General features: G+C 46.0%; 1 protein-coding gene across 1 annotated transcript; it reads right to left on the reverse strand.

Annotated features, from left to right (window-relative positions):
- Nucleotides 1-764: 764 nt before the first annotated feature.
- Nucleotides 765-13,096, reverse strand: LOC123487387 (E3 ubiquitin-protein ligase MARCHF4-like). The gene is given in 7 exon segments (XM_045218618.1): nucleotides 765-1,239; nucleotides 1,241-1,434; nucleotides 1,933-2,125; nucleotides 2,450-2,605; nucleotides 12,533-12,733; nucleotides 12,822-12,971; nucleotides 12,974-13,096. Coding segments are annotated over 7 exon segments (1,305 nt in total). The 5' UTR covers nucleotides 13,085-13,096; the 3' UTR covers nucleotides 765-939.
- Between the last annotated feature and the right edge of the window lie 1,964 nt (nucleotides 13,097-15,060).

The raw sequence follows: 15,060 nt of genomic DNA on the forward strand, positions 1-15,060 counted from the left end.
TGCATCCCAAATAGCAACCTATTCCCTGTATAGTACACTAGTTTTGACCTGCGCCCATTGGGTTCTGGTCAAAAGTAGTGCACTATGTAGGGAATATGGTGCCATTTATAGCCTGAATAATCATTGTGAACAGCTAATGTAAGAAGGTATTAGAGTTATGGACTGTCACTGTACTGAACTGCGCTCCTGTCCGTCATCATAGTAATTAGAAAGGTCTATTTATCCTGACTGTGAGGACTGCATCTTCCTCATGAGTGTTGCTCCAGGCTAGATAGTAAATCACATCAGATCAGTGGCATCTATCAGAGTCATATATATATATAGAAATGGCTCTGCCTCACACATCCTTCCTGCTACATCAGACCACCACACACACATCTATAAATCTCTTTTATTACATCAAGGTTGTCAAAACACAGGAAAGCAAATCTCTCTCTCTGCCATCCACACGCTCCATCCCCACCCCCTCTCCCCTCACCCACACTCTACCCCACACCCTACCCTCACCCATCCTCTCACCCACACTCTACCCCTCACCCATCCTCTCACCCACACTCTACCCTCCCCCATCCTCTCCCCCCACACTCTACCCCTCACCCATCCTCTCCCCCCACACTCTACCCCTCACCCATCCTCTCACCCACACTCTACCCCTCACCCATCCTCTCCCCCACACTCTACCCTCACCCACACTCTACCCCTCACCCATCCTCTCCCCCCACACTCTACCCCTCACCCACCTCTACCCCTCACCCATCCTCTCCCCCTCGCTCCCTCATCTTTCTGTCCCAGGCAGCATTGAGTCCCTTCATGTACATTTCTCTGTGAAGCAGCAGCAACGTCTCCAAGTCCTCCATTCAAACTCCCAAACGAGGCCACACACCTCTCTGTCTCTCTCGTTGTTGTAATGTAACAAAAAGTTAGGCCTCAGTTGAAGCCTCAGACCGTAGTGACTCTCATGACCAGCTCCCGGCTGCTGTTGCTGGGCTGCGGAGGCTGGGGCTGGACCTGAGTGGCGCGGGGCTCCTGCTGCGTCGTCCAGAGGTGCTGGGTGAGCAGGTGGAGGATGTTGTACGCACAGTGGTGGTCCGGCAGGGATGGTGGCCCCCCGTGGCTCTGCTCCGACATTGAGTCCTGCGTCGTCACCGTCGTCAGGCTGGCGGTTGTGGTCGCGGTATAGCCCGGCGCGGAGGCAGCCACTGCGGCCATGAGGGAGGAGGTGGAGGGGGGAAGCTCATGTCATCCCCGGCCCTGACCCGGGAGGAGCACTCGTCCTGGGGTTGGGCAGGGCCAGGTGTCTGGGCGTGAGCCTGGATTTCTGGTGGTCCTCAGTGTCTTTGATCTTGTCGTAGTTGAGCACCTTCCACTGCTGGTTCACAGCCTGCCAGCGGTTAAAGATCCTGAACACTGAGGGTCCTTCATGGACGATCAGCGCTAGAGAGAGAGAGACAGAGAGAGACAGAGAGAAGAGGGGGAGGTTGTCAGTTACACATGAATACATCCCAAATCCAACATGAGTTGGTAGCGTTCATAATTCACAGAGGGAGTCCTCCAGAGCTCTGTCTGTGGAGTCATATATGTCCCTCCTCAAGTGTCCTGATTGGAGAAGGAATGAATGAGGGAGAGGAGGAGGAGGAGGAGGGAATGAATGAGGGAGAGGAGAGGAGGAGGAGGAGGAGGGAATGAATGAGGGAGAGGAGAGGAGGAGGAGGGAATGAATGAGGGAGAGGAGGAGAAGAGAAAGAGGCGAGGAAGAGAGGAGGAGGAGGGCGGTGTATTCCATAGGGGACTACGTTGCAAACAAGTAGAATTGCTTTAACGCGTTATCCCCTGGGTTGTGCATCTTTTCCCCCAATAAATCAATCAAGGAAGGAAGGAAGGAGGACAGGGAAGAAGAAGAAGAAGAGACGTTCCTCTGTGTGCCGGCCTCACCGATGCAGACGAGGTCCATGAATCCGTACATGGCGTAGCAGATCTGGAAGAGCAGGTCCTGGCGCTGCCACTTGGCCGAGGGACTGAGGGAGGACCACACCAGCCAGGAGATAGAGGCCATGAGGAACAGGGTGCCCAACACGGCCGCAGCTATCTGGACCTTCTCTATCACTGTCAGAGAGATGGCCTGCCACTGGGATGGAGAGAGACAGGGGGGGAGGGGGAGAGCGAGAGGGAGGGGGAGGGAGAGAGATAGAGAGGGGGTAGAGAGAGAGGGGGGAGAGAGAGCAAGAGAAGGGGAGAGAAAGAGAGAGAGGGGGAGAGAGAGTGAAAAGGAGGAAGAGAGACTACATCATCATCATCACATACTATTCATACACACTATACACTAGTATTAACCCTATCTCTCTGCAGTGATGTGTGACATGCACCCAATTAGAGCTCTCCTCTTCATCCCCTAAAACCCTGCCCCGACTCAAGTCTAAGAGACGGTGAGTCACACACACACACACCGTACCTGTAGTGGGTTGTTGGTGCTGATGGCGATGACGTGGTACTTGTAGTAGCAGAGCTCACAGCTCCAGGAGCCTCTCTCACTGATCCACTTGATGAGGCAGGGCTCATGGGTACAGCGGACCGACCCACTGCAGCGACACGGGCTCAGCAGCTCCCCCTTTGGGATACAAAGGAAAACGCTGCTATCGGTTTGTATTACAGTGAGCCAGCTGAGTTTTGGCCATGGTGCTGAACAATTATTTATATATACACTGGATGACTGATAGGGGGCGCTGTGTTGACGCCACCGCGCCTCCATCTTGGCACTCCTACACCATTGTAAAAAATATTTTGGAAGCTATAGAAATGTATTTATTAATGTCTACATTCGTTTTTGCCACGTTTATCCTATTACAAATACCTTAATGCATACTTTTAACTGATATTATGTGAGCTAAACATAAAAATAAAAAATTGAAAAATATATAAAAATATTATCCTTAAAGTATATATTTTTTTTATTACTAATGTTACTGTCCCCAATATAACAAAAAATACTTAAATGCATGCAATTTTGTCCTTCAAACATTTAATTGAAAAACGGTACAATTCAATGTATTCCTTTGGAGGACTGCTCCTACTGGGGAGTGCCAATATGGCCGACCAGTGGCTTCAAAGCCTCTCATTGGCCAATACATAGCATCAGTAATCCAGGGTTGCAATCCAGGGTTTATATACATTGGTGACACAGGGCTAATCTGGCACCCTATTCCCTATATAGTGCATCACCTTTAGCCAGAGCAGTAGTAGTGCAGTTAATAGGGAGCCATTTTGGACAAAGCCACGTTCTGTCTACATTTCCTATGGACCCACAGCTTTGGAGAACGGTAGATGTAAAGCCTTGTCTCTAGAGTTACCAGTAAACGGGCCCTTCAGTTCTGCACCTACATATCCTCACTGACTCTGTAACTGTATCTATCAGAGTGTGGATCCTCCAGACAGACAGACAGACAGGGCTGTGGTTTCTGGTTTCTTACCTCCCAAAGCTCATGTAATCTGTTTGAACAGAGACCTCCTCAGAGATTAATCCTTACCGCTCTTATCCTGTTATGTGTGAAAGTTTGTGTGTGTGTGTGTGTAGTGCGTGTGTGTGAGTGTGTGTGATTCTCACATCAGTGCGTTCTACCGTGAACCTGTCATTTATAATCCTCTCAGAGAGAGTGATAGCGAGAGAGAGAGAGAGATTTATCACCAAGGACAGCTCAGAGAGAGAAAGTGAGGTGACACGTTAGTGTGTGACACTCATTAAAAAGCTACCAATATTACCAATATAATTTATTCATTCTGGTTCCAGACATCTCACAGCTACCATGGTTATCCATGAGCATGCCACATCCTCTCTGGTTCCAGACATCTCACAGCTACCATGGTTATCCATGAGCATGCCACATCCTCTCTGGTTCCAGACATCTCACAGCTACCATGGTTATCCATGAGCATGCCACATCCTCTCTGGTTCCAGACATTTCACAGCTACCATGGTTATCCATGAGCATGCCACATCCTCTCTGGTTCCAGACATTTCACAGCTACCATGGTTATCCATGAGCATGCCACATCCTCTCTGGTTCCAGACATCTCACAGCTACCAGGGTTATCCATGAGCATGCCACATCCTCTCTGGTCAGATGAGTCCTTTGCCAGGATCTTCTCTAATAAGAACCATGATGTGTGTGTTTGTTGAGAGAGAGAGAGAGAGAGAGAGAGAGAGAGAGAGAGAGAGAGAGAGAGAGAGAGAGAGAGAGAGAGAGAGAGAGAGAGAGAGAGAGAGAGAGAGAGAGAGAGAGAGGGAGAGGAGGAGAGAGAGAGAGAGAGAGAGGGGGGAGAGAGAGAGAGAGAGAGAGAGAGAGAGAGAGAGAGAGAGAGAGAGAGAGAGAGAGAGAGAGAGAGAGAGAGGCCACAGCACTCAAGGGAGTGATAGAAAAAGCTTATTCTACTTTCCCCTAACGCACAAGTGGTTATCTCAACCCTGTTACCACGAAAATACTTCCACCCTGCTACCATAGAGCGGGTAAACGCTAAGTATTTCCCGTGACTGTGCATCAAAACCAAATGTCTACCTGGCCCACCACTCCACCCTGGACGTGAACAGCCTTTATGACCAGGTACACCTATACAAGGCAGCAGTGCCCACCTTCGCCCGGACCCTAAAGGATATCGCCCTCAACCGCAGACCCACCACCTCACACAGGAGCAACAGATCAACAGACACCCCGCCCAGACCAGCGAGACACTCTCCCAGACCTGCGGGACCCCCCCTAGGACCTACACATAGAGGACCCCCGCAGAGAGGACCTACATCCAGACCACAGCACCATCAGACACATCTACACCCCCACCCCCACCAATTAACTCCCCCCAAGTCAACCATGCCCACACCCCATTTAGGCCCCCTCAGATCAGACCTATGCCCATCCTACCCACCCCAAGCCCCCCACACCCACAAAGAGGGCCTCAACATGAAAGTCACACATATGCCCAGGCCGTGAGCAGGCAAACAGGCCCAACACCCACTCTTACACTAGGCCAAGCCAATGGCATGTACCAGATGCTCAGCAGGCTCTGCTCACAATTACTGGCCTGAGGCCAAACCACACAACCAACAACATTAGACACTTTATGGAACACAAAGCCTTCACTATTTCATCCTGGAATATCCAAGGCCTGAGGTCATCTGCCTCTGGCCTAAAGAGCAGGAATCTGGATTTCACCAAAGAAATCGGAAATACAGATATTGTCATCCTACAAGAAACATGGAATAGAGGAGACGGACCCACTGGTTGCCCTCTAGGTTACAGAGAGCTGGTAGTCCCATCTACCAAACTACCAGGTGTGAAACAGGGAAGGGACTCAGGGGGTATGCTAATTTGGTATAGAGCAGACCTAACTCACTCTATTAAATTAATCAAAACAGGAACATTTTACATTTGGTTAGAAATTCAAAAGGAAATTATCTCAACAGAGAAAAATTTCCTCCTGTGTGCTACCTATATCCCCCCACTAGAATCCCCATACTTTAATGAAGACAGCTTCTCCATCCTGGAGGAGGAAATCAATCATTTCCAGACCCAGGGACATGTACTAGTCTGTGGCGACCTAAATGCCAGAACTGGACAAGAACCTGACACCCTCAGCACACAGGGGGGACAAACACCTACCTGGAGGTGACAGCATTCCTCCCCCATATGCCCCCTAGGCACAACTATCGACAACATAACCAACAAAAACGGGTCACGACTCCTGCAGCTCTGTCGCACACTGGGTAGGGTATGTACATAGTCAATGGTAGGCTTCGAGAGGACTCCTATGATAGGTACACCTATAGCTCATCTCTTGGCAGTAGTACTGTAGACTACTTTATCACTGACCTCAACCCAGAGCCTCTCAGAGCGTTCACAGTCAGCCCACTGACACCCCTATCAGACCACAGTAAAATCACAGTCTACTTGAACAGAGCAATACTCAATCATGAGGCATCAAAGCCAAAGGAACTGAATAATATTAGGAAATGCTATAGATGGAAGGAAAGTATTGTTGAAACCTATCAAAAAACAATTAGGCAACAACAAATTCAATCCATTCTAGACAACTTCCTGGACAAAACGTTCCACTGTAATAGTGAAGGTGTAAACTTGGCAGTAGAAAACCTAAACAGTATATTTGACCTCTCAGCTTCCCTATCAAATCTAAAAATCTCTAACAGAAAACCAAAGAAAAGTAACAACAGTGATAAATGATTTGATGAAGAATGCAAAAACCTAAGAAAGAAATTGAGAAACCTATCCAACCAAAAACATAGAGACCCAGAAAACCTGAGCCTACGCCTTCACTATGGTGAATCACTAAAACACTACAGAAATACACTACGGAAAAATAAGGAACAGCATGTCAGAAATCAGCTCAATGTAATTGAAGAATCCATAGACTCTAACCACTTCTGGGAAAATTGGAAAACACTAAACAAACAACAACACGAAGAGCTATCTATCCAAAACTGAGATGTATGGGTAAACCATTTCTCCAATCTTTTTGGCCCTATAACAGAGAACAAACAGCAAAAAAATATACATGATCAAATGCAAATCTTAGAATCAACTATTAAAGACTACCAGAACCCACTGGATTCTCCAATTACATTGAATGAACTACAGGACAAAATACAAACCCTCCAACCCAAAAAGGCCTGTGGTGTTGATGGTATCCTCAATGAAATGATAAAATATACAGACCACAAATTTCTTAAACTCTTTAACATCATCCTTAGCTCTGGCATCTTCCCCAATATTTGGAACCAAGGACTGATCACCCCAATCCACAAAAGTGGAGACAAATTTGACCCCAATAACTACCGTGGGATATGCATCAACAGCAACCTTGGGAAAATCCTCTGCATTATCATTAACAGCAGACTAGTTCATTTCCTCAGTGAAAACAATGTACTGAGCAAATGTCAAATTGTCTTTTACCAAATTACCATACGACAGACCACGTATTCACCCTGCACACCCCTAATTGACAAACAAACAAACCAAAACAAAGGCAAAGTCTTCTCATGCTTTGTTGATTTCAAAAAAGCTTTTGACTCAATTTGGCATGAGGGTCTGTTATACAAATTGATGGAAAGTGGGGTTGGGGGAAAAACATACGACATTATAAAATCCATGTACAGAAAAAACAAGTGTGCGGTTAAAATTGGCAAAAAACACACACATTTCTTTCCACAGGGCCGTGGGGTGAGACAGGGATGCAGTTTAAGCCCCACCCTCTTCAACATATATATCAACGAATTGGCGAGGGCGCTAGAACAGTCTGCAGCACCCGGCCTCACCCTACTAGAATCTGAAGTCAAATGTCTACTGTTTGCTGATGATCTGGTGCTTCTGTCACCAACCAAGGAGGGCCTACAGCAGCATCTAGATCTTCTGCACAGATTCTGTCAGACCTGGGCCCTGACAGTAAATCTCAGTAAGACAAAAATAAGGTTGTTCCAAAAAAGGTCCAGTTGCCAGGACCACAAATACAAATTCCATCTAGACACCGTTGCCCTGGAGCACACAAAAAATTATATATACCTCGGCCTAAACATCAGCGCCACAGGTAACTTCCACAAAGCTGTGAACGTTCTGAGAGACAAGGCAAGAAGGGCCTTCTATGCCATCAAAAGGAACATAAAATTTGACATACCAATTAGGATCTGGCTAAAAATACTTGAATCAGTTATAGAACCCATTGCCCTTTATGGTTGTGAGGTCTGGGGTCCGCTCACCAACCAAGAATTCACAAAATGGGACAAACACCAAATTGAGACTCTGCATGCAGAATTCTGCAAAAAACATCCTCCGTGGTACAACGTAAACACCAAATACTGCATGCAGAGCAGAATTAGGCCAATACCCGCTAATTATCAAAATCCAGAAAAGATACGTTAAATTCTATAACCACTTAAAAGGAAGCGATTCCCAAACCTTCCATAACAAAGCCATCACCTACAGAAAGATGAACTTGGAGAAGAGTCCCCTAAGTAAGCTGGTCCTGGGGCTCTGTTCACAAACACAAACAGACCCCACACAGCCCCAGGACAACAACAACAACAACACAATTAGACCCAACCAAATCATGAGAAAACAAAAAGAGAATTACTTGACACATTGGAAAGAACAAACAAAAAAACAGAGCAAACTAGAATGCTATTTGGCCCTAAACAGAGAGTACACAGTGGCAGAATACCTGACCACTGTGACTGACCCAAACTTAAGGAAAGCTTTGACTATGTACAGACTCAGTGAGCATTGCTATTGAGAAAGGCCGCCGTAGGCAGACCTGGCTCTCAAGAGAAGACAGGCTATGTGCACACTGCCCACAAAATGAGGTGGAAACTGAGCTGCACTTCCTAACCTCCTGCCAAATGTATGACCATATTAGAGACACATATTTCCCTCAGATTACAGCGATCCACAAAGAATTCGAAAACAAACCCAATTTTGATAAACTCCCTTATCTACTGGGTGAAAAACCACAGTGTGCCATCACAGCTGCAAGATTTGTGACCTGTTGCCACAAAAAAGGGCAACCAGTGAAGAACAAACACCATTGTAAATACAACCTTTATTTATGTTTATTTATTTTCCCATTTGTACTTGTTTCCTATTTGCACATTGTTACAACACTTTAGTCTTTATTCTTTTGAAACTTCTGAGTGTAATGTTTACTGTTAATATTTATTGTTTATTTCACTTTTGTTTACAATCTACTTCACTTGCTTTGGCAATGTTAACATACGTTTCCCATGCCAATAAAGCCCTTAAATTGAATTGAAATTGAAATTGAATTGAATTGAATTGAGAGAGACCTTTCAAGAAGTTCATTCTCTTGTTTTAATTCTTCAGTTGTTAACACAAACATCCAGAATGGAATCTAATTGATTTATTGTCCTCAGAGATGGACATTATTTTTCACAGAGAGCACTATTCTAAACCCAACTATTCTAAACCCAAACATCTATAATGACATCTCTCCTGTTCCTTTCTTCAGAGAAAGACAGGCAATTATCTAGAATAAATTACCACACTATCTATGTAATACAAACAGGTGTATACTGCACAATAAAGACATATGAAAGGCTGGCAGATAAATGCATGTGTACCCAGTGCAGCCTGCTGTCTGGTAGTTAGGCTACAACAACATGAGTTTAAAAGAAGTCCGAACTGGCACGTTGGTTATCCAACCTAATTCAAGCTATACCACCCGGGATCCAACTGTCCTGTACTGTCTGTGACATTAGTCAGACTAGCAGAGTAGGTTCAACAAGTGTCTGAAACAGGGTTTACATTCAATAACATATTGAGAGAAGGAGAGAAGAGAGAGAGAGAGAGAGACAGAGAGAGAGAGAGAAGAGAGAGAGAGGAGAGAGAGAGAGAGAGAGAGAGAGAGAGAGAGAGAGAGAGAGAGAGAGAGAGAGAGAGAGAGAGAGAGAGAGAGAGAGAGAGAGAGAGAGAGAGAGAGAGAGAGAGAGAGAGGAGAGAGAGAGAGAGAGAGAGAGAGAGAGAGAGAGAGAGAGAGAGGCCACAGCACTCAAGGGAGTGATAGAAAAGCTTCTTGCTACTTTCCCCTAACGCACAAGTGGTTATGGAATGAATAGGGGTCCTTTCAGATTGACAGACAGCATCAGGTAGCATTAACAACACTGCTTCTCCTGAATGTATTTTATTGTCTCCCTCTGCTCCCAGACTGAGCCAAAGCTTTAATGCAGACTCTCTTTATACTGAGGTTGCACCTCAAATGGCACCCTATTCCCTATGGGCCACCTTATGGGCCCTGGTCAAAAGTAGTGCACTAGATAGGGAATAGGGTGCCATTTGTGACACAACCTAATTTATCTACAGAACCAAAACGCTTTCAGCAGCCTGCCAGCCAGAGACTGGCTGACTGTGACTACCACTCCAGGCAGTGGTATTATATAATGTGATGTCATTTGGAGGAGAGAGAGAGAGAGAGATGCTCTCTAGTGTTCTCCAAGGGGCATCATCAGACACTAGACTAGTGTCTCCCTAAATGTCAACACAGGGACAGGCCATGAGGCGTTTGTCTTCACAACTTAAAGAGTTGGGTGAAGATGGGGCAAATTCAGGGGTCTTTCACTTTTTCTTACCCAGGGACCCCCCACCCAGGCAAACTGGTGACCCAGGGACCCCCGCCCAGGCAAACCGGTGACCCAGGGGCCCCCGCCCAGGCAAACTGGTGACCCAGGGACCCCCGCCCAGGCAAACTGGTGACCCAGGGACCCCTGCCCAGGCAAAAGGCGACCCAGGATCCCCATCATATGTTAGCAAAAAAAATGTTTGTTTCACGTCTTGTCTTATCATCAGGTGAATGACAAGGATAAGTCATCAACATTTCTAAATAAATAGATTTCGTAGATTGTTTATTTTATTTTGACCTCCCCACATTATAATTAGAAGAAGAAGTGTAAACTCTAACATAGCCTATTAGATAGAAAGGTAACTCCAAACACATGTTCGCTAATAGCAGCTGTTTAGCTGGTTAAACAAGGTTAGCCATGTGTTGGCGGAAATTAATTAAGTCAAGAAAGCTTACCAGCAGCCAGCAGCACTCACGGGTGCTTTTTCAAAGCTTATGGCCGTGTTCCTCTGCCCAGGCGTTGCTGACGCCTGCCAGATCTTACAACGCCTGGATAGGTATTTTACTTATCAGCTAATCACATCATATGTTATAGCAATCTGGTGCCCTACAGCACAGTCGATGACGTGGCACGCAACCATTGGATGATGCATGCAAAGTCTGAGCAGGGGAACGCGCCCATTGTCATATACTCCAGTGAGTTTAATTTGCTCAATATTAGGAGTTGAGGAATAAAGTTGACATCATTAGAAAGAAGATATTATCCTATTTTCTACTGAATGTATGTAATTTAAAATGTGTTTATTCTTTTGTTGTTAGTGATATTCATAAAAACTATTCAATAGAAAAAAAAGATGTTTTATTTTTTATACATATCTATTTTCGCAGACCACTTGCAGTACCACAGACCCTGGGTTGAATACATTTACATTATTTAGCAGACGCTCTTATCCAGAGCGACTACATTATTCTTTTTTTTTTTTTTCATACTGGCCCCCCGTGGGAATCGAACCCACAACCCTGGCGTTGCAAACGCCATGCTCTACCAACTGAGCTACCTCCCTGCCGGCCATTCCCTCCCCTACCCTGGACGACCTGGGCCAATTATGCGCCGCCCCATTGGTCTCCCGGTTGCAGCCGGCTACAGCAGAGCCTGGATACGAACCAGGATCTCTAGTGGCACAGCTAGCACTGCGATGCAGTGCCTTAGACCACTGCGCCACTCGGGAGATACCCCTGGGCTAGTTGACGCACAGGACTAGGTCACAAATTAAACACACACACACACAGTGCATGCCATGTACAGTAGGACACATGTACAAATTGACTGCATTACTTCCTGAATTGACTGCATTGAAATAGCATTGACCGCAACCCCATTGACTTCCCTTAGAGGTGAGTGGATCAGGATGGGAAAAGGTATGTGCAGCGCCTATTCACCACAGCCCAAGGATGAAGCCTATGTTGGCCCTGATGCACCAGCACCTATTCAAACATCAATCCACCTTCACACTGAGCTGTCTCACGTGGGCGGTGACTTTGTAAATGGGAGTCCTTCTGAGTCAGGTAATCCAAGACCATGTGGCCGTAGCTACACTCCCTGGCTGAATCTCAACCGTCTAAAGTGGTGTCCCCTTCCTTCTCCTCTCCTTGTCTCCCATTCTCCATCTGATGATGTGAAAGACCAGGACAGGTGGAAAGCAAAAACCTGCTATAGGAGATTTTAGGAGAGGAAGTCACTTTAGACTATTGAGATGCACCCGGTGTTACCTGAGTCCACTACTTCCTCTGGTCTTTCTGTAGAGTTCTCCTCTCTGTCATGTTCTGTTCCTATCTCCTCTGTCTAAGACAGGGCTTACTCTGTGAATTATAGTACTCCTACGTTTACATGGCCATCGGAAGTGAGAAAGTGAGAAAATCATTATTTATGTTCTCAAGCATATAATTGCTCCTGCGTGCTTGGGATCCACAACATGCACAGCAGAGAGAGAGAGAGAGAGAGAGAGAGAGAGAGAGAGAGAGAGAGAGAGAGAGAGAGAGAGAGAGAGAGAGAGAGAGAGAGAGAGAGAGAGAGAGAGAGAGAGAGAGAGAGAGAGAGAGAGAGAGAGAGAGAGAGAGAGCTTTTCAGCACTTCAGCTCCATGGACAGCTCCAGTGTTTTGAAACACTTTGAAAGACATCCTTGTTAGCAACAATTAGTCATATACAGTCAAGGCCCCATGTAGCTCAGTTGGTAGAGCATGGCGCTTGCAACGCCAGGGTTGTGGGTTCGATTCCCACGGGGGGCCAGTATGAAAATACTGTATGTACTCACTAACTGTAAGTCGCTCTGGATAAGAGCGTCTGCTAAATTTCGTAAATGTAAATGTCTGACTATATGTCTATTGTCTACCTGTAAGGCCACTCACCTGTTCTGGACCTTGGAAACATATCCTGCACTGGGGAGTCCTAACACCACTGTCTGTGCGACTGTTCAGGGAGAATCTCTCCTCACACTTCTCTTTGGAGCAGTCCTCCTCAGAGCTGCCATAGTCCAGGGGTCCAGTCTGTCCCGTAGCATGCAGCCATTCCTCTGTTGCTTTAGGCTCGTTTGTCCCGGCAGAATGAGGCTCTCCTGTCGGCGGGGCAGGGGGCAGCAGAACCATCCGCCTCTGGTGGAGGTGCACTCGCTGCAGAGTTGCTGTTGTCGGCGGCAACATCATTGCCGGTGCCGGACCCATTGCTGTCCGTGTATTGTCCGTTCATGGGGATGATCGCGGTGGCGGAGCGGACCGGCGGTCTGAGTAAGAAAACCTTCAGGTCACTGAACAAAACGCAACAGCGGCCTTTGGGCATGCCCTGGCGGCGAGCAGCATCGGTCTCCGGCTCAACAATCCCCAGCACCATACAACCACCCCGAGAGACAACAACATGTGCCCGTCTGTTTCTATAGGAGGATACAGGTGTACATTTGTATTCATAAATGTGCAGAGCACATGAAGAAAAGGAAAAGCTTACTGTTATTTCGTTGAGGATGATCCGAAGAGGGAGTCTCCTCTGTTGTGTCTTTTCCAGTTTGGTTGAATGGCATTCTTTCTCCAACAGCTATTCCCTCAACAGCTATTTTCAATTTAGTTCCAAATTCTAAAATCGAATCAGCCTGAATAAATCGAATGAGTTGGTGTACGCGCACCACCACACATCCTTGTTCACCCTTGTCAGATACCCTATCGTGCACTAGCCCTGAAGCTTGCCTGTAAATAAGTCATTGCTCAGGCTAAAGGAAAACCCTGACTATATACCAAACAAATAGACTCACATGTCTCATATACCTCAGAGAAAATGGGCAGGAACCTAGCTGAGCATCCTCCCGTTGCATTCCAATGGCAGCACACCAGGGGCAATGGCATCACAAACCGAATCATGGGAACAAGACTATACTATTGAGATCTTTTCATTCTTGTCTAGCCCACTCTCCCGTTGCCTATTATCGATCCTGTGTTGTAGCCTATCATGTTCCATTAATCCAACAGCTTTGTTTCTTGCGGGCCTTCTACCAACAATGTCCCATTACATGTTGTAATAACAGTCACTATGTGGACAGTGGTCCTTGATATAACCGTCCCTCCCACCCCGTTGACCAGTCGAGCCCTGTTTAAATCATCCTTTCTCTATCCTCTATCCGATGGAGGCTTTAAAGGCTATGTCCTCGGCTGAAGTCTAATACAGTTCCCACGGTAGTTTACGTTCGTCGCCTGTCAATTCCACGGTCTGTCTGATAAGGTGAGGCTATTCCCACAACAAAAGCCTACAAGATCATTTAGGGATGTCACGAACATGCCCTGGGCTTCGCTTCCACAGAGCCTAGGCTCCTACCGTCATTTTTTCTCACACGGAGCATCCTCTTTACAAGCGGGTAACCCTCATATTTTAACAACATAACAGTGCTTGAATTCACCCCAAACGGTTGTTGTCATGCCTTTGGTCGACAGGAGCAGCGAAGCCGGAGAGTGGTGGTTGATGTGTCCGTTGTCTCTGGGCTTTTGAAATCCGTTCGACTCGATGGTTCTCTTCTCGCCGTAGGTTTAGCACCATTATGGATGGGACGGCTCCCAGGCGCGGGCCCGTCTGGAACACCAGCGTGATGCAAGAAAGGGAGCGAGCATGGGCTAGCTCGTCTCATCTCGGATAGCAACAAGATAACATTTGGGATGAATGAGATGAAACAATTGATTATGCAAGAATCTTAAACAGATATAGTATTTGGCAAAAACATAATCATTTCAAACCTGGATTACATTGGGATACGATAACACATGCCTCTATTTACGCGTGGGAATACATGGAACAGATTTCCTCAATTAAAAATAAATAACTTTGAGCTGATTTCCTGGTGATTTACAGTCTTTCATGTCAAACAACGAAAACGATATATATATATATATATATATATATATATATATATATATATATATATATATATATATATATCCTCCTGAGACCCCGCCCATTGACTTATGTCCACTGTTGTGGACATTTGAGTTTCATCCTCTTCTTGGAATATTTTGTGCAAGTCTCTTAATTCCTGCTGTACTGTACAGAGGACATCCTGGGCTTTTCAGTGATATGTCATTTGATTGGCTGGGAGGCCGGGAACCTTTCCTTTCAAAATGGACGGCAAAGGAACAAGCACATTTTATGGAAAGATGAGAGGTAAGTCAAGTATTGTTTGTCTATGGTTTTGTTACTATGATAATCATATATTTTCTTGTTCATGAAGGTGTTAGGAATCATATATTTAGTTCTGATAGCAACTAAATTATGTATCTTTGAAAGATTTGCCATTTTATGAATGTCAATTATAGTGGACATCAGGACTATCTTCATGTAAATAATGACTCCACATTGTCGTAGGGAAACAGAACTGAAGCAGAAATAATTCTTTACCGAATAGTCG

This window comes from Coregonus clupeaformis, unplaced genomic scaffold (assembly GCF_020615455.1).
Source record: "Coregonus clupeaformis isolate EN_2021a unplaced genomic scaffold, ASM2061545v1 scaf1686, whole genome shotgun sequence".
NCBI lineage: Eukaryota > Metazoa > Chordata > Actinopteri > Salmoniformes > Salmonidae > Coregonus > Coregonus clupeaformis.